Source organism: Halichoeres trimaculatus, unplaced genomic scaffold (assembly GCF_033239565.1).
Source record: "Halichoeres trimaculatus isolate MK-OKI-2021-1 unplaced genomic scaffold, fHalTri1.1 fHalTri1_scaffold_102, whole genome shotgun sequence".
In the NCBI taxonomy this organism is placed as follows: domain Eukaryota; kingdom Metazoa; phylum Chordata; class Actinopteri; order Labriformes; family Labridae; genus Halichoeres; species Halichoeres trimaculatus.
In genome coordinates, this window is record NW_027437281.1 from 17,491 (window position 1) to 43,261 (window position 25,771).

General features: G+C 41.4%; 1 protein-coding gene across 6 annotated transcripts; it reads right to left on the minus strand.

Annotated features, from left to right (window-relative positions):
• Nucleotides 1-294: 294 nt before the first annotated feature.
• Nucleotides 295-25,497, minus strand: LOC141786994 (5-hydroxytryptamine receptor 3A-like). 6 transcript variants are annotated; one of them, XM_074665314.1, is made up of 16 exons: nucleotides 25,354-25,497; nucleotides 25,056-25,124; nucleotides 24,920-24,976; nucleotides 14,265-14,336; nucleotides 13,987-14,070; nucleotides 12,853-12,909; nucleotides 12,237-12,388; nucleotides 11,443-11,487; nucleotides 11,234-11,343; nucleotides 4,925-5,094; nucleotides 3,232-3,392; nucleotides 2,609-2,714; nucleotides 2,504-2,521; nucleotides 2,219-2,392; nucleotides 1,950-2,035; nucleotides 295-1,516 (listed from the first exon to the last, which is right to left on the minus strand). In XM_074665314.1, exons 1-16 carry the CDS (start codon nucleotides 25,388-25,390, stop codon nucleotides 1,271-1,273), a joined length of 1,644 nt encoding a protein of 547 aa, XP_074521415.1. In that variant the 5' UTR covers nucleotides 25,391-25,497; the 3' UTR covers nucleotides 295-1,270. The 6 variants fall into 6 exon arrangements, with proteins under 6 accessions (XP_074521415.1, XP_074521411.1, XP_074521412.1 ...); XM_074665310.1 differs by having other exon boundaries at nucleotides 2,504-2,714; XM_074665311.1 differs by lacking the exon at nucleotides 24,920-24,976 and having other exon boundaries at nucleotides 2,504-2,714; nucleotides 25,354-25,496.
• Nucleotides 25,498-25,771: the final 274 nt, after the last annotated feature.

Consider the following 25,771-nt stretch of genomic DNA (forward strand, 5'->3'; position numbering starts at 1 on the left):
TATGACTAACCTAACAGCATGGGGACAGTTGCAACAGTTGCAACTGTCCCCATGGTACCAGTCATGACAAAACGCTGTGTGCTAGCTAGCCACATTGACATTGACACATGCTCACCATGTCATTTAATAGTCAACAAAAAGTGATTCAAACTAGAAAGGTTTGGATTCATTCATACATAAGGTCAGGACAGTATGACTAAAAAACAGCTCATGAAAAAAGCTACTTTCATTATTCCAAAACAACTTTACTTGATAGAAGCAGGACCAGATGCCCAATATGGCCTCTCTCTCCTTGGTGGGTAGAGGGTCTAACTGAGCATGTGCAGTGTGAGTGTCATCACTCTAGCATGTTTCTGATTGGAGAAATAAGGCTTGTTGCAACCGTCCTTGCTGCAACTGTCCCCAGTCTCCCCTATATTGTGGTCAATGCCCCAGAGATCTTGGGTGGGTTAGTCAATTTATGTGGGTTGGTATGTTCTTTTATTCCATTTATCCAGTTTATTACAATAAGTTTCACTTTCAATTCATCAATGCATTTATCCTTTTATAGTTTTAAAATAAAGACTCTGTCCCACAAGCATCCTCAGCCATTGTGGTAAAGACGTGGCTCTTGTTAGTGTGTGCATTTAGTGGTCCTTAGGGATGGGTACCATATTAGATAGATAAGATAGACAGATAGATAACTTTAGTGTTCCAATTGGGAAATTGTTTTCACAGCCTGCCAAGCCCGCCATTCAGGTACTTTTATAGGTACTGACCGAATTCTGTCAAAAGTACCGGATACCGACTCACACAAACCCAAAAGGACCATGTTTAGGTACTTAAATGCATCCATTTGACTGTGAAGAGTGAAAGAGTAGGTGATTTTCCATACAAGACATAAACACAAAATTGGAAGGTTATATACTGATGAAAAATATTGCCAGGTACTGGCATCAGTACAGTCTCATTTTAAATGTGAAAGGTACCCATCCCTATTAGTCATCAAAGGGACATTTGGTCTTTGTGTGGTCCGTGAATTTGTGTTCTCTGGGGAAAATCTGAAGCAGCCACAGATACCGAGAAATATCATTAGAAATTTAGAAATGACCAGTTTTGAACTCCTGAATAACCAACAGGCAAATAGAAAAGAGCAAGACTGTTTGAGGATCAGGTCTAGAGTCCTCACAGGGTCTTTAAGGAAGCAGGACTGATCCTCCAAATCAAGCCTTTAACTCTGACCTGTTGAACATCTGGACTCTATGACTCTCTGTACTGTTGGTTTCACTCTTTAGATGTTCTGGTGGTCTTCATGGAGCCAAACTGAAAACACAGATCCCAGGAACACACTGGCAGCTAGGAGATAAACAATGAAGTAAATCCGGTTCAGTGTTTTGGTCTTTCTGGTCCAGTAGCCAGGGTCCTCTTCTTCCTTCCTGCTGCTGAGAAGCAGAACCACTGTCTTCAAAACCTCCCTCAGCTCGTCGCTCAAATTCTGTAAGTCCTGGATCTCCTGGGTCAGCTGGCTGCTGCTGCCCTGAAAAAACAAAAACATACCATGGTGTATTAGAGCGGTTAGAGGAAGAAGAAGATGGAAAAGAGGAGTCATTGAACTGAAAGTCAACAGTGGACCTAATATTCTGTCTGAGAAGCTGCTGATGGGGGGAGGTGTTGAATAAAGGAAGAAAGTGTCAAATCAGCCTTTCTGAGGCTTTCAGATGACTCAGACAGTTACACCCCAAATGATTCAACCCTGATTGGAAATGAGCTCCATGAGCAAAATGTACAAACTTCCCTCTGTTAGCAACAACAAACCAAGAGCCGCATTCAAAGCCCTCTGCGTCTGCTCTCTTTCTGTCACCTAAAGCTGAGTCAGGGTTTGTTCTAGGGGCTCTGGATCTATGGGATGAAGAGAATATGGAGCAGAGAAGGATCACAGCAGTTTGACAGAAATACAATTTTATGCTGACCTCTTTCACCTCTGGCAGCAGCTCAGGAGGCATCCCAGCAGGGGACTGGTCAAAGACACGCACACAAGGAATGGATTTGTTCATGTCTCTAAAGAAACATGGGAAAGCTTAGAGCCTGAACAAAGAGACAACAAATTGAAATGATAGATTCTACATGAGGAAGATCTGGAGAAAGACTCTGCTGCTCCACAAATGAGGCAGCTGTCTGTTTCCTCCTTTCAGTCAGAAAGCTTTCTGTTAATATTGATGTTAGTTGAGCTGAATCTCACCTCTGAAGCACTCGTGGACTTTTCCTGCTTGGTCCCTGTAGTCCTCACCCAGGCTTTGGTCTTTATCTGCCTCTTGGTCCTGGGACACATGGTCCTTTTCCATCAGGTACATCATCAAAATGGTCTCCAAGAGGCTCAGCATCATCAGAGTAAAAACCCCGATACAGTAGACGGCTGAAAGAAGAAAGCAGTGACAGAAAGAGCAAAGCAATCAGTGAGCTCACAGTGAGTTAGTAGGTGCTGCTTAAGATCCATCAGTTAGTGCAGGACTCTGAGCTCCTTTACCTATGAGTGGGATCCTGTCTGAAGAAGAAGGCAGAATATCATTCAGAATCAGCTGCATCACTGTGACAGCCAGCAGCACAGTCACCTTGAAGCTCAGCTTCTCACCTCCACTTTCTGAGATCAGGAAGGAGGCCAAGTCCAGACACAGGAAGAACAGGACGGGGACTATGAAGTTGGCCACATAGAGGACTGAACGCCTCTTTATAGTCATCTGTGAAATCATGGTTAAGATCAGGTTGGTCTTTTTGTTCCAACACTTCAGTTAAGAAAGCTCAACAGTCTTTGTGCCCACTGCATATCAATGAGCTGTCAAATCAGCAGGTTAGCATCATACAGGTTATCATAGAGTCAAAGTCTTTGTTTAATGCTCACTGTTTCTCTCTTTATAGACTGAACTACACTCAAATCAGTAAGCAGTGGGGACAGTTTGGCCATTTCAAAGCAACATCAGTGTTTGGAACCAAACTAGTGGAAAGAAGAAAAACTGGAGCTGTTCAGGATGAGGGGAGCTGAACAGGTGTGTGTTGATCCAAACAAGCTAATGCTCTGCAGCAGTCCATGTTGTTCAATCAATAGAATCAACATGTGAATAGAGTCTGGCCTGTTTGGAAGAGATGGACCAATGGGCTCTATGAAAATGTGTTAGTGTGTGTTAGTGTGTGTGTGTGTTTGTGTGTGTGTGTGTGTGTGTGCGCTTGCGCGTACAGACTCCTGCTGCTGGTACTCACTGTGTAAACCAGCATGCTTGAGGGAATGTTAAATTTAAAGACCATTGTAGTTTCCACGGTTACGTTCATGAGAAGCCACTCCGACTCAGTCTTCATGTAAGCACGAGTATCCTTTAACATGTATCCATTGGGGATACCTGAACGAAGCTGTATTTGTCCCACTGATGATAGAGAAAGAGAGACAAGTGTGAGTATTTTCTTCCAGTTCTAACAAAGACAAGGTATCTGGTCTTGGTGTCATGAAGTCCTGTACTAGCCCAGGGACTCCAGACCCTTTGACCTTGGTGAACTGTTCCTGATGTGTTCATTTTTGTCCTTTTTTTCCCAGAGGGGATCAGAAATGGCTGCAGGAGGAAGTGATGGAAGCAACTGGACAGACCTTTAACCAATCGGAGCCAAGTAGCATGTGACCCAGGGTAGCTCAGAGCTACTTAGAGCGTCCCTGTAAAAAGTGTTGAAATTGTCTGTCAGTGAATGAGAAAGTTGAGCAGTTGAAAGAAGAGGGTCAGTCACAGATTGAACAGAATGTAGAGAGAACTTTAGAGATTATTCTCTATCAATACTATCAAAGTGATGTCCTCACTCTCTGTAAACTCCATCAGATTCTTTGGATCTTTTAGAAACCTTTGAGTTATCAAACTGCCACAATTATCTCTAACCATGAAGGCTCTCTTAACACTTCTTGTTCATGGCTAATTCAACAGAGAGTTAACTGCTCTGATCAATGTTCAGCCATCTGTCACAGCTTTGATATGTCAACGTCATCATTACATTTTTAGGATCAAATCAAATCTGAGATTTTAGTTTCAGTTATAAGCTAGCTGTGATGGTTTGTAAACCAGCAGGGTTTTCTGGGACCCGAAGGGGGACTGAGGCAAAAACAGGTTTGAGGGTTTTTATTGAGAGATTAGGTTTAGATGGTGAGATGGAGAGTGTGGCTGTCGGTGAGCAGCTGTAGGGGTGATCCTTAGAGGCACTGGAAAGAGAGACATACAAGGGTTAGTCCCCAAGAGATCCAAAAAACACACATGCACAAAAACACAAGAGATACTATATCGATCTGATTACCACGGTGAGAGCAGGAATCAACTGGCCGGCCCATTCCTCCAGCAGAGCTTAAGTGCCGGCGCTCCTAATCACCCAACTCGAGACAGGTGTGCAGAGTGCAGCCGCAGGAAACCTCTAAGCAGCTCCACAGAGAGGGGAGGGGAAAGGAGAGAGAGAGCAGCTTCCACAACAGCCAGGATCATGACACCAGCTAACAAAAAGATAAATATCTGCAGCGCTCAGCTCACAGCTAAAATATAGTCCCTGTCATCTTTAGTGTGATGGAGGCCAGCTGGATGCTGATAGGGTTAAAAAGTGTTCTAATGTCTCTGAATCAAAAACAGCCAGAAAATAAAACTTAATCCTACTCTACCCTTAAAGAAATAACAAACAATAAGTGACTTTAAGTCAAATGATAATGAAGATGAAAAGATGGAAATATCTCTAACTGTAAAATGGATGAAAGAAATGTGTTTTCTACATGTCTAAAGGTCCCACACAGTCGTAATTAGGCTCAAACAAACAGCTCGTTGTAATAAATAATAGACATGAGAATCAAAAAGTCAAATGTGGAGCATGTTTGGTCCCTGATCCCAAGAATCAGAGATTTAATGTTAAAAACACAAACATTCAGAGTTATACTCACGCTCATGTTGGATTGACTTGAATGTTAAGTTGCAGATCTGAGTGTCAAAGGGAAATCTGTAGAAATCCATCTTACAGGTGCTGACCAGCACCATGCCACTCTTTTGATTTATCCATCCATTAAACCTCATGGTGAGATACTGAGTGTTAAAGAGCTTATCTTTGTTTGTTCTGAAAGAGACAAAAAACAAGTGACTCTAAAAGCATGCTGTAGATTCAAAGTGTTGAAAAATTCTCTTTGTGTTTCTGCTTGAAATGAAGGCAAAAAGTTCATCATTTGAGTCAAATGAAGCTCTGAGCTCATCTCAGTGACAAAACGATAAAAACACTTTGACGGCACAGACTGAGCCCTAACACCTCAGACAGCAGCATGGACACATGGAGAGAGGACAGGTGCAGAGGGTCTTGTTACAGACCTGTGTCCTGGTAAACTCTGGATGTGGCTTAAAGTGTCACCAGTCTGTCACCTAGATAAGATCTCCCTACAAGTTCAAAGGGGGACCTTTGGAACTGAAACACCAGTAGATCTCTGCTCTGGCTTGATAATCCACATTCTTGCTTTTAGTGGATCCTTTCAGACCTGTTCAATCCTCTTTGTCTTTAGAGCTCTTCTCCTTTTAAGGGTAGATTGAAATTTGCCTTTCCTCATGAAAAAAGAAGAATCAGTGAAATAGCAGCCTCCACTACCACCTGCTAGCTGTGACAGCAGCAGAAACTGTCCTAACAAAAACAACCTTTCAGAATCTCAATAGTGCTGTAGGGCTACCACATCAGTTATAAATATACAGTTTAAGGATTTTACTGGTCTGAAATATCTAAAGAAAAATACATCAAGATCGTTCCTCCCTGCAGCCATCAGAGTTTTTAATTCTTTAATCTTTGGAAGATGAGCCCAAACAACATGAATTTCCCTTTGGGGATGAATAAAGTATTCTATCTATCTATCTATCTATCTATCTATCTATCTATCTATCTATCTATCTATCTATCTATCTATCTATCTATCTATCTATCATGTAAATCAGGGGTTTCCAAAGTGTAAGACAGTGAACCTCTCTTCAGAGAACATGAGGTCGTAGGGGCCTCCCCTATTTAAATAAAACAAAAACTACTTATAATAAATAAACACTCCACTCTGGTTGGAACCACAAAACATATGAATGTTTATTTTATAAATTCTGTTCTAAACCAGTCCCCCAAATTTTAGCTGAAATGGGTAGGAATTAGATGAATTTCGTTCAATGCCTATATGTTCATTTATCATGATGACTTCATGAACATCAAACATTAAAATAAAATTAGATGAAAGCTCTTGAGCCAAGAAAGAAAGCATGTCCACTACTGCAAAAGAGAATAAAAGATCAATCAAAATTCAGGAATTAAAAAATCATTCAATTACAGATCAATCATACACAGAGCTGCTTTTAGCATCTGCAAAACTCTTGTTTAAGAAGACTGTTTAGTACAGCTTTTCAAACGCCAAAAGATTACAAATTCACAGTAAACAAGGTACACACTGTGGCCTTGGAGAATCTGGTGAAAGAAAAACCCAACTTTAAATATCCGTCGTTACCATTGTGCAAAATACGTAGGGGTCTGAGACCCCAAAATTGATATATGAGACCTGCTAAAAGGCTCAACGGCAACATTTCCAGAGGTCTCTTAAGAAGTACATTTCGCCATACATCGTTTAGCTGAGTTCATATGTTCACATTAGTGTGTGTTTGTGGACACATGCCCCTGAGGGATACGTGAGTGTCCTGTTTGGTTGCAGAGCAGAGCAGTTGTCCTGTAGCTGCCTGCATGGTTGCGCGTTCACAACTCTCCTCCGCTCTCTACAAAGCGCATGGCAATGTTCCACCCCGATACACACAAAGGATAAACAAACATGTGTGTACGCACACACAGAGACGAGCATGCAGACAGCATCAGGGAAAGTAATGATGAAACTACAGTGCATTTGTTTCCATAATTTTTGTGCTCAGTGCTAATTCAGACATGTAGTTTCTCTTCTTGGGCCTCCCCTGGACCCTTTAGCAGCCCCCAGGGGAGGCGGGCCTCACAGTTTGAAAACCACTGATTTAAATAAATGTGAAGTTAGGTCCAGAGTTTATTCAAGGCTGTTGTGGCTGACCAAGCTTCACAACCTACTCCTACCACAACCAGCATTTAACAGCAAAACAGTCAAAAACACAAACACTGGTCCTGAATCACGTCTCACAAGAGCAAGAGTGGAGCCACATATTTCTGTACAAAACTCTTTAAGCGCTTACTAGCTCCAACTACGTGTCTTCCTCTTGAATATTTAATTAGCCAGCATCAACTCCCAGTTCTCATGCATGCGTCACATGGGCTGTGAAATGGGAGTGAGTGCTTCAAATTGGCAGCTCAGCCCCACCCCCCAGTCTCTGCTCCACGTACTCTACTTATGCTGCATTTGTATTCAGAACTGGAAAGTCTGGAGTGGGAATGGCGTCACCGCCGAGTTTAGCATTCCAGTTGCTTGCCATAACAGTAGTATTTCTGTATATCAACATTAAATAATACTATATACATGGCTGACTTATTGCAACAAACATTAGTCAGAAATTCTAAAATTAAGAGAATCTAACAGGAGCTTAGTTACTATTTACCCTGGAACCTCAGAATATCCAACTTAGAACTCAGGGATAGTGTGAGTGCTCCAGCTTCCAAGTTGGAAATTCTGACCTTGGTGGGGGGCATTCAGTTGGGTGTTCCCACTCGGAACTTGGAAATTCCAACAAATGCAGCACTGGAATAATGGAGAAATGTTGTGTACTGGGCGTTCGTGTAGTGACGTAATGACTACACGACACGCCCACTAGATAAGACGGAAATCACAGAAAAACACGCGAGACACTGTTGAAAGTTTATAAAAAGGAAGAAGACAAAAAATAAGAATGAGCCATGGAAAGATTATCACTATTATTATGTCAAGAATTGAATAGACATATTTCTGTGTGTGCTGCAACATTTAATAACTTTAATCTTCTTTTTGGACAGTGAATTGAAAAATGATGAAAAAAACCCCCTGGTGCAGCACCTGTCAGGGGAGGCAGCACTCAAATTAAAAAGTTTCCAGCTGAAAATGGAAAGAGCCCTCTCTTCTGAGGCTTTTCTCAGCCATTTATGATATAAAATATAGATTGGGAAGCTTTGAAACATGTTGCATTTTTATTATTTGCATAGCAACATGCAAGTTTTACATTTCACAGAGCCATCGCACTAATAAATGGGAACAAATATTACAAGCTTCACTGAAAACATTGAGAGCCGCATCCCTGCGTCCAGAAATTGCCTGGACGCATGCGCTCTCTTCCAGCTTCCTCCCACGGTTCCACACAATAATGAACTCATAATCTCAAATATATATATGTATACATTTATCATACATAAATATATATATACATATATGTTTGTATTTTAGCTAATTAATTCTTGTCCCGAGTTGTTTCTTTAATTATTATCATTATTTTGTGGCAGAGTCAAAGAATATTAACATTTCAACGCTTTAAAATCAATTCATTATAAGGCAACAAGCAAAACGGTATTGAGTGTAAAAGCAGAGCAGAACATTCAAAGTTTAAATGCTACCCGGGCTCATATCTCTTTAAGAACAGTATAGTGGGCGTGTCATGTATTGACATCACTACGTGACACTCCCACTACATTATACCACCAGGGTTTTTTCTATCATTTTCAATTCACTGTCCAAAAAGAAGATTAAAGTTATTAAATGTTGCAGCACACACAGAAATATGTCTTTTCAATTCTTTACATAATAATAATGATAATCTTGATAAACCTTGGCTCATTCTTATTTTTTGTCTTCTTCCTTTTTTTAACCTTTAACAGTGTCTCGCGTGGTTTTCCGTGATTTCCGTCTTATCTAGTGGGCGTGTCGTGTAGTCTTTACATCGCTACACAACACGCCCACTACACGACGCGCCCACTACACGACAGGCCTCTGTCTTGCAAGCCGCAGACAGATACACTTGGATTAATGGCCACTTATCAATTTCATGTACGCCTAAAATGTGCTGTGATAGAGAGAGAGTGCTTCTGATTGGCTGCTAAGCCCCATCCCTACTCCAAGTCTCAGCTGCACTTGTGCAGTGAAATTTGATCATTCTTTTGTGTGTGTGTGTGTGTGTGTGTGTGTGTGTGTGTGTGTGTGTGTGCGTGTGAGTGTGTGTGTGTGAGTGTGTGTGTGTGTGTGTGTGTGTAAATTATACTTGTTTTTGCAGCTAGGTGAGGTCCTGACCGTATGAGAGGCAGATTTTGCAAGATTTTAAACTGCAGTTATAGAGCAAAAACCTTTATGGCAATGCAGTGAATAGCACAAGGCTTTGATACACATATATGCATTTTAAGCCTGTACTGTTAAAAATGAGCGAGTTAAAAACGGGGTACAGAGAGAACAATCATGTCCTGGAGGGCAGACAATTCACCTTGTAGCAGATGGGAAGATTTCCTACACTCCTGTCAGACTGAAGCTCTCTGAGCAAAAACTGTCTCTCAGAAGAGTTAAGAAAGGATTCCAAATGAAGGAGGAAGGCGGTAAATCATGTCTGAAGATTGAGGTATGAAGACGTTGTAGACATTTTTACAAAAAAAAAAAAAAAAAAAAGGTGGAATCTGTGACTGCAGCGCACTCTGAGTTGCCACATCATGTGCTTATCTCTTGTGAGAACGCTTTAATCATCATGTTGCTTGAACAGTGATATCTCACAAACTGTAGAAGGGCATAAAGCTAAAGACATCCATTCAGCTGCGAGTGTGACTCTGTGACGGCGTGCACTCCGTCATGGAGGGGGAGTGTGTAGGGGGCCCATAGAGGGTGCGTCTCAATGCGTTAACTTGGTGCTTCCTCCGTCCTATCTCCTCCACGACATCAGAAGTACTTTCCCAGTCACCATTTTGAAGACTGTCCCAAAGCGACAGAGGAGAGAGGAGAGAGGCTGGAGGGGACTGATCGGAGGAGTTATAATCGAGGAACACGAGAGCCGGCTTTGGGGAAGTCTTTTCACTGACAGACACGCCCCCATATAGAATATCACTCTCTGATTGGACACTGCAGCGGGTCAGACTTTACATGACACTTCACAAACGCAACAGAGTTTAATGAGAGAAAAGTCGAGCTGAAAACAGGCACAGAGGATCATTTAGAAACGGATCATAAATCTGGTAATACAGTGTTCGCTGTGAGTTTAAAGCACAAAACACTGAACACAACCATCATCAAATCAATTTAACAGAGGATTAATACAAAAAACTGACTGATAAATAAAATCTTCCTGAGACACAATAAGGTGGGTTACATTAATAAGCTTCAGAGTTCACAGTCAGATGGGCTCTATAAAGGCTAAATAATTCATAAATAATCTTACAATTACGCATTTTACCGGAAAAGTGATCCATGAGCTTTTAAACAGCACACAGAATAAACAGAGAGCAGGTTTTCTTCATGGTAACGTGTGTGTTTAACAGGTTAAAAACACGGATAAATCTCTGTCACTGTTTCTGTTTGATCAGAGTTATTACAGCGCACGTGCCCAGACGCGCAAACAGCTGTTAGAGCTGACTGACAGATGATCCAGAGGTGATCAGCTGATGCCGTCATCACTGAAACACGTCGCTTCATGTGACGCTCTGAAGGAGGAGGATGTCCCATTGCTCTAAAAACGAATCTCCTCCATCCTCTCTCCTCTCTTCATTTCCTCGCGTCTCTCCCATGCATCTCTGGTGGGAGGGACTAAGACGCAAGTGAATGACGCAAGTGGAGGAAGGAAGGATGGAACTTTGGAGCTTTGAGACGCACCCAGAGACGCACCAATTGTGTCATCTTTGTTGTATGGCCTTTGTCTTTTTCTTACTGCCCTCTGCTGGTTTGGGGGTGCAGTGCAGTCCCTTTTATCGCTTCTCAGCACTGCTTTGGTTTGTTTAATCTTCATGAGACTAAAGCTGCTGAGGAAATGCAGACAACAAGGGGGAATTTATGTTTTTGGTCCTTTTGGTTGAAAAGCACCCTCAGAAAGTGATGTTCCAGAGGCACCTGAACTCTAGGGGGACAGTCAGAACTACTCTCTGGCCTGAATAGGCTCAGAGGGGTCAGGGTATTGGGGTTAGTGAGGAGCATGAGGAACTGTCTGATGATACATACATACATACCAACACAGTGAATGTTTTAAAGGAAAACAAAGGTTTGTAACGAAAACTGAAAGAGTTTGGTCAGAAAGCCTTGTGCACAGAGCTTTTTCTGCTGTGGAGGACAGAAAGACAAACTTACACCTCTTCAATGGTTAAATCTGGTTTCCACAACAGCTCAGTAGGAGCAGTGATCTCGTAGGTCTCACAGAAATCCCTCGGTTTCCAGTTGATAAATTTATTTTCCCACCACTTAAAAGAACAAGATGTAAAGTTCAGTTAGTTGAGTCATATGGTCTTTTAACAAAAAAGACCAAAAAGTCAAACAAAAAGTCTTTAGAGTGAACTCACCATCATCATCCAAAAGTAAGAAACTAATTCCTGTTCCTTTTCTTTCTACGAGGAGAAACAAGAAAGTCCTGATCAAGCCTCAAAGGTCAGATAAACCTACATTTAATTATCATAAATGCCAGCAACAGCTTTAAAAAAAACATTAGCAACAACAAAATTCTGAAAAAGCTGAGTCATGTCAAAGAAGAAGCAGGAGAAACTATGTGTCATTATCAACAGGTTAGTCACATGAGTGAGTCGAAAAAAATGAGCCTCCAGAGAGGATTTCATCATCTGCACAACATGATATCATGAGAGGATGAGAGAATCTGGAGAAACCTCTGAACAACAGGGACAAGAACCAAAACTATGACCAGATGGACCTCAGGCAGCTCTGCATTAAAAACAGACATGACTCTGTTGAGGAGATCACTGCATTCATGAAAACAGACATAACTCTGCAGAGGAAATCACTGTATCAATAAAACAGACTTTACTCTGTAATGGAGATCCTTGAAAACTTTTGGGAACTGAAGAAAGTTAGGGTTAGGGAGTCTTTCTAAAATAATTCACAAGTAATTTATGTTAGAGACAAAAGAAAGGAAAGACAAACTGACTGATGAGAAAGAATGACTGCTGTGTTGAAATTAGTGGATAACTTGAGGTCTAGAAACTGGACTTCATCCATTGGTCCATGGTCCAACTAAACACAGAGTCAGTTTGAGATCTACTCCCACAGACATTAATCCATAAAGCAGTAATATGGCTTCGGCAGAAGACAAAAAAAAAATTAATTGAAGGTTAAAAACACTTACCACGTCTAAAATGCTGTAGAGGTTTATAAACAGCATTACATTTGTGGGGCTCCTGATATGTTTGGTTGGGCGGGTCCAGTAAAACTTGACTTTGTCCGATAAATGAAAGTAATTTACGATGTTGGTATAATTACAATGATCTGGCCAATCACCTACAGAGAAGACAAGACATTTTCATTAAAACAGTAATTTCCCTGTAAAAGAAGCAGTCATTAAGTCTGACTGTAAACTGGAGAGTAGTCACTTTATGTTCCTGTTCCTGGTTTGAATAAAACAGTTCTGTGAACTGCAGTAACTAATGACTGAGAAGAGTCACAAAGCATACAGTGACTTCTTTTCCAACTCAGCATGGCAGAGTGTGTGAACATAGCTGTACCCAGAGTCAAGAGGAAGATTGAACAGAAGAGCAGCTTGTGGCTTTAATTCAAAGAAAATGACTGAACATTAAGTTTTTCATTCAGCTCCAGTGTTTGGTCAAACGAGCTAAATGTCATGGGAATTAATCAAAAACTTGATAACTGTGAACAAGATTACATAAAACAGTCTGTATGTAATACAATAAAATTTGAATAATAACCTTCATTTATGAATCACTTTAACAAATAAAGGATCATACCTTCCTCAGAGTCGTACTGATCATCAGGAGGCTGAGTGTGATTGGAGCTGCTTCCACCTGACACAGAAAGAGTTCACAGGTTTTCATGTTGTCGTTATTTTCATGTTTATGTATTCAAGCAGGCTTTTGGAACCACAAGGTGAAGGTGATCAGCAGACCTCAGGGACCGCGGTGGAGTGTAAATATTTAAAAGGTCAGGTACTGAGGTGCTGATCCATGTAAAGATTTAAACACAAACAATAAAAATTTAAAATGAAATCCAAAATAAATGAGAGGGTCCAGCTGCAGACCTCCACTCTCAGCCGATTAACGGCTGCTCCAACGAATCGGAAGCCAGCTCCAATGTGAGACGGATGCGACGTAAAACTGTTCCCTTTTTTCAGTATTACATGTCTGATTGGCTATTCCACCTCCAGCTCCTCTGACGTAAGACAATCCTATTGGCCCTCGTTTATCAATCTTGGTGAGAATTTGCGCAGATCTGGGTGTAAAAATCAGTTTACCAATGTTCACGTGTGATTTATGAAACGTGCATACCAGGACCAATCACGGCGTACGCCTGATCAGCTGTTGATAAATGCGGCGTCTGAAAACAACCGGTTACATAACACGCCCCTAATTATTCAAGGTAAAGCTGGCCGAACCCAGGGCCGGTCCTACACATTTTGGTGCCCCAGCGAGATTGGCATTTGCGTGCCCCCCCTGGGTGCCCCCCCCCAACAAACATTACTCAGACATCACCACGAATTAAAGAACACAAACATGTTTTTTTTATTTTCTGGCTCATATAACAAAGTCAGTTTTACTCCTTTAAGGAGGTAGGAGAAAAAAATACAAATAAAATGCTAAAACAGTCTTCAAACAAGATAATTGTGCATTGGATGTCTCATTCACATTTATAGAGGTCATATAGTGAAGTTTTAACAAAATTACTAACAAAGTCAGCCAGTCCTAGTGGCAGTAAACATTTTTGTATGCATAGAAAAGGTGCTATTCAATACTCTTTGTATCACATCAAAGTCAGTTTTACTCCTTTAAACACGGATGATAAAATAAAATGTATAATGTTAAAATAATAAAACAAACATTTGGTTGAACAACATGTTTCAGAGAGTGGTGTAGATGGGAGATCACCAGATGTTTGGGCTAGAGGAGCTGCACAGTGTGTGTCAGTGGAGGAGGTGCTGGATGTTGGGGATGTTGGAGCTGAAGGTGCAGCTGTAAACAAAGCACATTCATGCTCTTACACCACTGCATTGTCTTTTGTGTACAGTAATGTTACTGCACATAAACAAAACAAATACAATTTATTAAATTTGACTAAATCCTACATGTAATAGCAAGGTGTAACTGTAAACTACACCAACTTATCAATTACACGAGACCACAAATAATTGGCTGGAGTTACTTACATGCTTCAGAGAGTGGTGTAGAAGTCCCTTCTCCTCCAGGAGTTGGGGGCTTCAAGAATTTGCTGAGTGTGTCTGTACGAACACAGGTACAGTTATTAGCCTAGCAAAAGCATGTATAGCTGCACAGTACAAACAATTTAAATCATTTTTGTAATTGATAATTGTAGTCACATTATCACTGATATAATGGGGCAGCCTGCTACTAATTTTGAGACTCAAGGCAAGCATGATGACAAGGGTTTGGGTTTGTACCTCTGCAATGCAGGTGTAAAGTAGTAACCTAGTTTTTAGTAATAAAACTACTACCAAGCCCAAACGTGAGGAATGAGCATTCATCTCAATCTGTATGAATCTATCAATAGCCCATCATAACATTGCATTATCTAGCTAGCTTTACCTTTAGCTTTACTACTTTTATTATTACTTTATTACTTAGCTAACACTAGCGTTAGCGCCTGTCAGCCTAAAATAACACAGAAACGCAAAACAGCGCTTTGTTGACATAGCTTACCTCTTAATTGGGCTTTCCTTTCCTCCTTCTCTTTTCTCCGTTTTCTGCCCTGCGCACCTGAGGGTTTGTGCCTTTTCATTTTTAAAGAACGCTACCTGTCTGCCTGATATGATATGCGCGGCGGCAGCGGCACCAACATAGGGTGCGTCTCAATGCGTTAACTTGGTGCTTCCTCCGTCCTATCTCCTCCACGACACCGGAAGTACTTTCCCAGTCACCATTTTGAAGACTGTCCCAAAGCGATAATTGCGCTCAGAGGAGAGAGGAGAGAGGAGAGAGGAGACTGATCGGAGGAGCTATGATCGAGGAGACACGAGAGCCGGCTTTGCGGAAGTCTTTTCACTGACCGACATGCCCCCATATGGAATATCACTCTCTGATTGGACGCTGCAGCAGCTCAGACTTCACATGAAACTTCACAAACACAACGGAGTTTAATGAGAGAAAAGACGAGCTGAGGACGGGCACAGAGGATCATTTAGAAACTGATCATAAATCTGGTATTAAAGGGTTCGCTGTGAGTTTAGAGCACAAAACACTGAACACAACCATCATCAAATCAATATAATCAGAGGATTAATACAGAAAACTGACTGATCAATAATATCTTCCTGAGACACAATAAGGTGGGTCATATTGATAGTAATATAACCCACTTTATCTGATCGTGAACTCTGAAGCTTCAGAGTTCACGATCAGATTGGCTCAAGATAAAGGATAAATAATTCATAAATAATCTCACAATTACGCATTTTACCGGAAAAGTGATCCGTGAGCTTCTAAACAGCACACAGAATATACAGAGAGCAGGTTTTCTTTATGGTTACGTGTGTGTTTAACTGGTTAAAGGAACAGACAAATCTCTGTTACTGTTTCTGTTTGATCAGAGTTATTACAGCGCACGTGCCCAGACGCACAAACAGCTGTTAGAGCTGACTGACAGATGATCCAGAGGTGATCAGCTGATGCCATCATCACTGAAACTGGTCGCTTCATGTGACGCTCCGAAGGAGAGGATGTCCCATTGCTCTAAAAACGAATCTCCTCCGTTCCTCTCTCCTCTCTTTATTTCCTCGCGTCTCTCCCATGCATCTCTGGTTGGAGGGACTAAGACGCAAGAGAACGACGCAAGTGGAGGAAGGAAGGATGGAACTTTGGAGCTTTGAGACGTACCCCATGTAGTTGTGTTTACGCGCACGTCTTGATTGGGCTGCGGTTGCCAGTTGTGCAGAGACATATCCCCCCCCACTAAAGCAAGCAGCAGCAGCATCGTGTCTCTGTTCAAGTGCATCAGCCAGGCCAGATGAAATATTGTAAATAAAAAGTGTATTGATTCTTGCTTATTTGTTCATTGTGTAGAAAAGGAGGGGGGCACCTGGGCGCCCAAATATTCTTATTTTTATTTTTTATTTTTTTGTGAGGCGCCCCAAGCACACCTGGCGCCCCAGGCAAGAAACTGCTTCGCCTGTAGGACGGACCGGCCCTGGCCGCACCCACGGAATTTACGACATGGGGTGCTTCCCAATGTGCCAAAAAAATGCAGTCTCCTATCTCCTCTCTCCTCCGCGACACCGGAAGTACTTTGTGAGCAGCCATATTGGAGGACATTCCAAAGTGCCAAATGTGCTCGGAGGAGAGAGGAGAGAGAAGAGAGGAGACTGAGCTGGAGGAGGCATAATCGAGGAAACACAAGTGCAGGCTTCGCGGAAGTCTTTTCACTGACAGACACGCCCCCTTGTAACGTATCAGAGCCGGCCACAAAGCGTCAGCTGTCCACATGTGTGAAACGTGAGCACCATGGAGCAAGATACGCTGTTTAAGTGTAAAGCCTGGCTCGCACTTCAGGATTCTCGCCCCGATTTAACCCAGATTCGGTCCTCCCCACAATCAGGGAAAAAATCTGGTCGGAGACTTAAATCAGCCCCGACGTTCGGCAAAGATTATCTTCTAGTGTGAGCGGTTGACAGATGAATCTTTAGCCCCACGATCGTCTCACAGACTCGTCGGAGCTGCCCCGATAATTTTCAAACATGTTTGATATTTATCTGGATGATTACAACATTCATTCTCACTGAGGATGACAACAAACAATTAGAAAGAGCCCCAGAGACCGGACAACAGACAACAAGGCTTAAAGTGAAACTGAAAGGCTCCGGGTCAGCTGACTGCGCGCTCCACTGGCTCACTCCAGCCAGTTCAATAATGCCTTTAAAAATAACACATAACCACGCCATTTTCATACAGTAGCAAACTGTTGTTTTCTCAGTGATGGGTGTGAGATCATGCCATTATTGGCTGATACAGCAACAGTTTCACCTCTGTCCCTCTGCGTGCGCGTAATGGATGAAAGGCACCGCTGCAGACAGCTCTGCTTCTCTCTCCTCCTGTCCCACCAGTGAGCTAAGCAGTGCTTATAGCAGAATAAACACATTATTTATGAACACAAAGTGGCCCCAACATAAGAATTAAAAACTATCACTCTGGGCCTGGGAAAACGTGACATTTTTCTTTTTCATTCATGAACATATTCATGTTAAACTGATTTAAAAGTGAATATGAATTTTCCGTGGTCGAGCGCCCTGTTGTTTACATTATTTTCCTTAATTTAGTTTCTCCCGTGCGTTCGGACCGGTTTATCCAGCTGTGATGCTGTCATCACTAAAATACGTCGCTTCATGTGACGCTCATAAAATGAACCTCCTCGTCTCCTCTCTCCTCTCTTCGTTTCCTCGCGTCTCCGGCATGCATCTCTGGTGGGCGGGACTAAGACGCAAGTGGAGGAGGCGAGTGGAGGAGGCGTGGATGGAACTTTGGAGCTTTGAGAAGCACCCATGGAAGGACGCATTACGGGGAAAAAGGAACTTCTCCATGCCTGTAATCGGCAACGCTATAGCAGCAGAGGTAGAGAGGAAATGACACGTTGCTGCGTTGTTCAACAGTCGGAAAATAGAGCGAATCAGAAAAAAAATCATCTGCAAGGAAATCACTGCAGTAATTCAGCAGCGTGGATGTGACAAACTAGAATACATCTGAGTTTGAAACATTTAATTTACACATCGTTTGTTTACACCTTGGTTAAGTAATCCTTGTTGTCTGACTGTTAGAAGCCACAATATTGGTTATTGTTTCCATTCAGGACCAGAAACGTGGAAAGTTGTCTTTCAAAGATGTGTTTGAGCTCTTAAAGAAGCTGCAGACTCCAGCCTGAACCTGAACCTGTCACAGACTGAGGAGGGAGTGGAGCTGAAGTGTGTCATTCGTGCGCAGTTACACACAGGTAGTCCAGAGATTTATTCGTACCATGAGACGAGCACATAGGTTGTGATCTCATGTAAATGAACGTCCTTCGTAAGGATCAATATATTGATCCTTACAATATTATCATTTACATCATCTTCACGGTAAATCCTGTAATCAATACCGCTTCCTTAAAATAAAAACCTTTTTTAAAAGTTTGATCCAGCGTCGTCTGAATGTTCTCTGCGGAGACTTTATCATGGACATGGGAGTGCATTAAAAACTTATAACAGCCTCTCTATTTACACATTTTTCGGTAAACCGATCGAGGAAACATTTTTTGTAAACGTAGAAATCAGCTGACAGCTCCTGCTGTTCTTTCATAGCGAAGTATTTTATAGATTGGCGGAATAACAGTGAGCAGTTAAAAGCATTCTTGATGTCATATCTAATTCAAGGATCTAAATCTAAATAATCTAAGAACATGAGTTTTTAATTCTGAAAATGTTTTTGTTCATATGATCTAATAATTCTCCTTCACAGATGGATTTCCCTCGGCACAACCCGGCTCTCCACTGGCATGAACGACGCCCATGTTCAGATTGATAAATGCCAATCTGTGCGTGGAAAGGAGCGTACACTCATTTTTCAGGCATACGCACGTTTGATAAATGAGGGCCATTGGATTGTTGAAATTACTCTAATCGTATCACATAAACAAATATGAATAATGAAACAGACTTGAACTTATTTTACTTTTATGTGTTGAATATGATAAATTAATATCTTTAAACCTTGTATTGATGCTGCTATCTCCGTTGTACAGTTACAACAGCAGTTATGTAAAAGAAAGGTTGTGATAGGACTCTCAGGCAAATAAAACAATTGTGCATCTCAAATGAAAACGCTCAGGATCATTGCATAAAACGGAGGAGCTCACGCACTTATGTTGCTTTGCTCATAACCTGCATTTTGTAACTCTTATTTTAATGCAACACACGCAGAAAAATACGCATGTCTGCCCAAATTAACTTTTAAGACAATAATCTGGAGCGTTTTCTTTTCATTTCCTTAGTATTACGTCATTTCCTTCTGACAGTGGAGGAGTATATGACATCACTTCCTTCTGACGATGGAGGTGTAGAGTATCCAAGACAAGTCGGCTGAGAGTGGAGGTCTGCAGCTAGACCAGTCTTTTTCAACCCCATTTGAATTCCAGGCGACCCCATGTGGGCTTGCCTGGAATTCAAATGGGGTCGCCTGGAATTTCCAGCAGTTGATTCATTAAAAAAAAGAAATAATAAAAATTAAAAAAAAAAAATATATATATATATATTATTAATGATTGAATAGGCCCGTATATTTCATTTAAATTAAAACACCAAACATTTTCGTTTATAATAATTACTATTATGTAACTACTACTAATAATAATAAAACAAGTTTAACCCTCTCTACTGGATGTTACGTCAGACATGAGATGCGCTCTCCCCACCACACCACATTACTTTGAAAACAAAAAAACACAAATAAACAGACTCCCACTGAAAAAATCTGATATTGGTCTGCATTCACGCTTTATTTAGAGAATTTTCAGTGCGTTACTTTCACACAAAACACCGCTTAACAAGGCTCTAGTTCTCATTGTGTCGTAAAACAGTGCTACCGCAGCTGGCTACCTGGCTACGAGGCGCTCGCCCCTTGGTGTATCAGTCCGCACGCACAGCTTGACAGATATAAACAAACACAGGTAGTCTGCCAGGACGGAGAGACACAATGAGAACTAGAGCCTTATTAAACGGTGTTTTTGTATATATATATATATATATATATATATATATATATACTTATATATATATACTTGGCGCTACCCAAGTAGCTGCCTGTTGCAGCAGCTCTCTCGTCTTTGTCCGTTTCTTGTAATTTTTTCGTCTCTTTTTCGTCATCTTTGTATTTGGAGTGGATCATCACTTTGTATGGTTCATTGTCGGTCACGGACACCAAACTTTTTGTGTCTTCGGCGGTATTTTTTACTACTTTTCTCCTGTGTTTGTCTGGAGATCCTACATGTAACCATGGCTGCATTGTTTACATGCGAAATTAGCTGTTAGCAGCCTGTAGCATGTCAATGCTAACTAGTGTAGGGCTTGATGATTTCCCTCGAGCTGAGGAGGAGGCGGTGAGGACGACGTGCTGGTTCTCGGATGTGAGCTGGGAGGTGACGACATGGACCTGTCCTTCCATCCATCGTAGTTGGGAACGTGGGATCTCGCTCCGGGGGATGGATGAGCTAGCTGTGCTAACCCAGCGGCATCATGCTGTTCACGGACGTGGCTGATGGAGCAGACATCGGACGCCGCAACACATCGGAGGAGCTTCGCCTGCTGTGAGCAGACAGGATTCAGGAGACAGAGACTGAACAGACTGCTGGGGAGGCTCAGTCCTGGACCCTGTGGAGGTGGAGACTGGCTGGGCTGGAGAGTGGTGGACGAGTGGTGGACGGGATGTCGTCATCTAATTTCTTATGGACATTTTTGTACTTTCTATACTCTTTCTTACTTTTGTTTTCTTAAATGCTGCGGTGACTCCTGAATTTCCCCTCGGGGATAAATAAAGTATTTTCTATTCTATTCTATTCTATTCTATTCTATTCTATTCTATTCTATATATATATATATATATATATATATATCGAAATCTATTACATGAACAAAAACAATCATTTGTTTTAGGTGTCTGGGGTCGCCCGAAACTTTTGATGTAAAAATGGGGTCACAGCCCAAAAAAGGTTGGGAACCACTGAGCTAGACACTCTTGAAGCAGTTTGTGGGGTTTCCCTGCGCTCTCTCTCAACTCTGCTTTGGGCTGAGCAGGAGCTCACTTTGTGAGCTTCACTTCATGTGATTATCAGCTGATCAGATCATTATAGTGATCACCAAGAAGCACTGCTGTTTTGCCTAACGTGGCTTCGCCTTACGCCGCCTGGTATTACTGGACTTTGCTTTGCTTTATATGTTTTGCCTTGACTCGGCTGGGCCATGGTACACCTGGGTTTGGCTGCCTGAGTCATATGTGTATCCTGCCCAGAACCAAACTTAATTGTCGTTGAGCCTGCTGAGTCTGGGCCTTACTTGTGCTCTCTCAGCCGAACTTAACTTGGCTCAGAACAACTGGGCCTATTTGTTTTAAGTGTGTGAAAGTGAGTTAATTAATTTGATTTGGATTTCTTCTTTTGGATTTTGGTTCAGCACTGATTTGAGTCATTTTGTTTCTGTCTCCTTTTCTTCCTGGTTTGATATTTCCTTTTTCCCCTTTTGGTTTATTCGCTTATTTCCTTGTGCCTTAATTCTTTTGTTGTCATATTAGAACTTTGGACACAGTTATTTCTTTTGGTTTGTTTCTTTTGTGAATAACAGTTATTTCTGAGGGTTGGTTTGGGTACCCCAAGGGTAATGTGGTATTGACTGTTTATTTGTGGTAAAGTAATTTTGGTTCAGTTATCTGTTTTCTGTTATTTCTTTATTATCCAGTGTAGTAGTTGTGTTCAGGCTACTTTAGCAGTTACCTTTGGTGGCCTTAAATGTATTTTTGATTTATTTGTGGGTTAGTTGGGTTTTTGGTTTGTGTTAATTGAATTAATTTTCTCTCCCTCTCCTTATAGGACTGGAGTCTGGTGGTGGTGGTCCTGGGTTCCTGGTGGTGGTGCTCCCCCTCCTCGTGTGTGGTGTGGTTCTTCTTGAGTTTTTGCACAGTTCAGTGTGTGTTTTTCACAAGTTACTGGGTGTTCCCTTCCCCGTCACATCCCAATCCAGCCCACTGGTGAGCCCAGTCCTGCCAGGTCCCCTTTTTCCCTTGTTTTCTTGTCTTTTGGAGTGTGTGGGTGCTTTTTATAAATTAAACCTTTTAATCTGTTCTTGTTTGAAAAATAAAGTTTCTGTGTACTTTCTAATGTGAACCACGTCTCTGGTTCCTCTTTGTGGACTGACCTGTGTGCCTATCATCAGTGAAAGTGAACCCTTTCCCTGGGTGCAAGTCCAAGGGTGGCGTTGCCTGGCTCTATTATCAAAAGTAAATTAAGGGAAACTCAGACCCCGTCCACTCTAGAGAGAGTGTGTGTGTGCGTGTTTAGGCTGGTTTCTTTCACCTCCTCCACTCGCCACATTTTGATAACAGAGCTTTGCAACTTTTATATAACTGGTTGGTTGTTCCTTACTTGACCTACTGTTTTGAAGTATGAGGAACTGCAAGTTAAACTTCCATCCTGCCAAACTTCATTTTACAAAAAAGAGCAATAAGGAATATTAACAGAAGTCCATACAGAGCTCCCTTAAACCCCAGTATTCATTAAGTTACAGTTGCTGAAGCTTAATCATAGATTTCAACATGCTACAATTTATGTAAAAAGCTAATAAAAAGCTCTGACCATCAAACATTCAGTACAAATTTAAAAAGGGAGAAAGCATTACAAGTTAAAAGGATTAGAAATATTTAAAAAATCAAGATCCAGAACCACGCTAAAGGAGCACAGTATTACAGTTAAAGGTTTCTCTTTATGGAACAACCAGGACAGGGACTCTAAGGAAACCAAATCATTCAGTATCTTCACAATACATGCATAAACAAATACAGGGATGAAAGATATTCTTAAACTTTCAACTTAAAATAAATAAATAAATAAGTCAATAAATAAGAATAAAACCACCAAAATATTACTGACAACCATGATACGATTTTTTTTAATTTTTTTTGTTGGGTTTTCTTTTTGTTTGATGTAAATTTGCATTTAGGTTGTAAATTGCTTTGCCTGTCTTCTTTCTGCAAAAAAGAATGAAGGCAAAGCTGAAAGGCATGCTGGAAGACAGTATTTTTGTTTTTATCTAATCATGTGTTTAACATTGAATGAATGAAGGGGCAGATACAATAAGACTTTTTCTCTTTTTTGCTCCTTTTCATTTGTTTGAGATTTGTGTTGTTTTTATATTGTACTTTTATTTTGTTGCAACATAAATTAAAAAAAAAAAAAGTTAAAATAAATAAACTAAGAAAAAAAAAAACCTCATCCATCTTTCAGTGAGAGCTGCCCCTTCAGCAGGCAGAGGACAACTGGTTTCTCTAGTCCATGACACACAGCGGCCCTCATTTATCAATCTGAACGTGAGTGTAGGGTACGCTCAAATCCCACACCAGGTCTGAGTTTGTGTTTGCAGGTTTCATGTCATTATTAGATCATATGAGCGTAAATCATTTTCAGACAGAAAAACAGAGGTTTACAGAGAAATATTTAAATATTAATAGTTAAATTAGATATGAAACAATAGTGGTTCTAACATTTCACTCCTCTTCTGTCAAGCTTTCACATACATCACTTATAAAAGAGCAGAGAGCTGTCAGCTGATTTCTCCATAAAATAAATAAAAAAAGATTACTCTATGGGTTTTAAAAATAAAAAATAGAGAGGCTGTTATGTGCCACTAATGTTTTGTTTCTGTTTTATCTTGAGGCCACCTTGGACCTCCATACCTGCTTCGCTCCTGATCCCTGGCACCTCTGAGCTGGCTTCAAAAGCCACTGCTTGGCTCCTCCCACACTCTCTCTCACACTGCAGCCAGGATCAGCAGCAAGGCAGCAGCTCCTCTGAATCCTTTCTGGTCTTTTCTTTCAGTTTTTTGTAATAAATGATTGTTGAAACTTCACTTAATGTCTCCTATGTTGCCTCCCCTGAGCCAGGGTCGTAACAAGGCTGTTATCAGTTTTTAATACACCCCCATGTCCATGATAAAGTCTCCGCAGAGAACATTCAGAGGATGCTAAATCAAACTTTGAGCCAGGATTTTTTAAGGAAGCCGTATTGATTACAAAATATACTGTGAAGATGATTATTTCACTCCTCATAATCTTATCATGTAAACGTGAATTGTGTGTGAAAAAGTGACCGTTTCATATTAAATTGTGTTCATTTACATGGGATCACAAACAACCCGCTCGTCTTGTGGTACAAGTAATCATAAAACTCATTGACACACTTCTTGTCCAGGCACCAAATCAACCACGAATAAAGTTAATGGGATCAGTTTTTAAGTGCACTAGTTTGCAGAATTGAAAATGTTTTATCTGTATCTGACACACAGTGCAGGTTAGTCTGTCCCTCCACCACTTCTGCCTGAAACTAACGCAGAGCCGGTGAGAGCTCCTCTCCCTCCTCAGTCTGTGACAGGTTCAGCAGGAGGGGGTGGAGAACATCTCTGCAGTCACTGTGTGAGGGTCTCATCAGGTCCAGGATCAACCTTGACCTCAGCTTTTATAGACAGCCAGGAGACCTGGACTCTTCCAGGACCATGTGGTGCTTTAAGGGCATTTTGAGTGATGTGGCAGACGGTGACCTGAAGTTTGGGAATGTGCTAAAACTATGATGTTTTTATTTATTTATTTATTTATTTATTCAATATTTCAACAGAAAGTTTGTTGAAATAATAATTTTGAGTTGAACTGAATTACTTGGGTAAATTGAGTAAGAGCAGCAAATAAAGTGGTTCAAAAAAAAAAAAAATCTGTCCGTCCGTCCGTCCGTCTGTCTACAGGGAAACATACTATGCCTCAGGTTGTATTTCCATCCTTTTGCCATTGAAAGTTATTTCCTCTCCTGTGGCTCTTTTCTTTTGATCTGGTTCAGATGAATGAGTGATTTATTGTTGCATTATGTGTGTGGTGTCAGTGACACTATCCAGCTGCTACCAGCCAATCAGAAACCACATTTGGTCAAACAGGCAGTTTGATATAAGAGCAAACTAAGCAGCTATGAAACAAACAAGATGACATAAACCTATAATATAGTCTGCACCAATCTGTCAACAATAACCTCCATTTATCATTCACTTTAACAGACAAACAAACACACAAAGGTCCGTACCTTCCTCAGAGTCGTACTCATCATCAGGAGACTGAGTGTGATTGGAGCTGCTTTCACCTGACACAGAAAGAGTTCACAGGTTTTTTTCTGTCATTATTCTTTATCCCACTGAGAAACAAAATCCCTTTCTACATACCGTCCAAGTGGCTCTGGTTGTAGGGACCTTCAGCATCAGGAGGCTGTGTGTGGTTGGAGCTGCTTCCACCTGACACAGAAAGCATGATCAGCTTCTGATTGAAACATTCTATCTTTGCATATGCATCCCCTCTTTTCAACAATCAATGCTTTTCCTGCTCACAGAGCTCACAGCTCACTGACACACCATCAATACTTTGCTTCAATGAAATCAACTCTGCATGAATGTTTGTGAATAGTTGGAATCAAAATGTAGAGCTCCACAGCAGCATGCTTCAAAGAGAAGAGAGCCAGCTTACCCGTGAGGAGGAGCAGAAAGAGGAACCCTGCAAACATCCTGACCGTGGAACGTCTCCTGTCACTAAGGATCCCTGTCCCTCAGACTCTCTGCAAGATTCTGACTGTACACATCACTGCCTTGTTGTGGAAGAGGGCAGGCCACACCTACAACAAAAGCTTTTTTCCTTCCTCTAAATGGCATCAAGCTCAACCATTAACACACTGTGGGTAAATCCATTTTCTCCTCCAAACAAAGCAGTTTACTCCTCAGCACATCCTCTGTGGTGGCTCCAAAGTTTACCAAGAAAAAGCTTTTTAATGGAAGAGCTTCACCCAGCAGCTTCCACACAGCCATGTGTCATTCCTCTTCAGTGCTGTTGATCTTTGAATCCAGTCTGTTTTGAACAGAGATCAAATCACTCCCTCAGACTCCCTTAA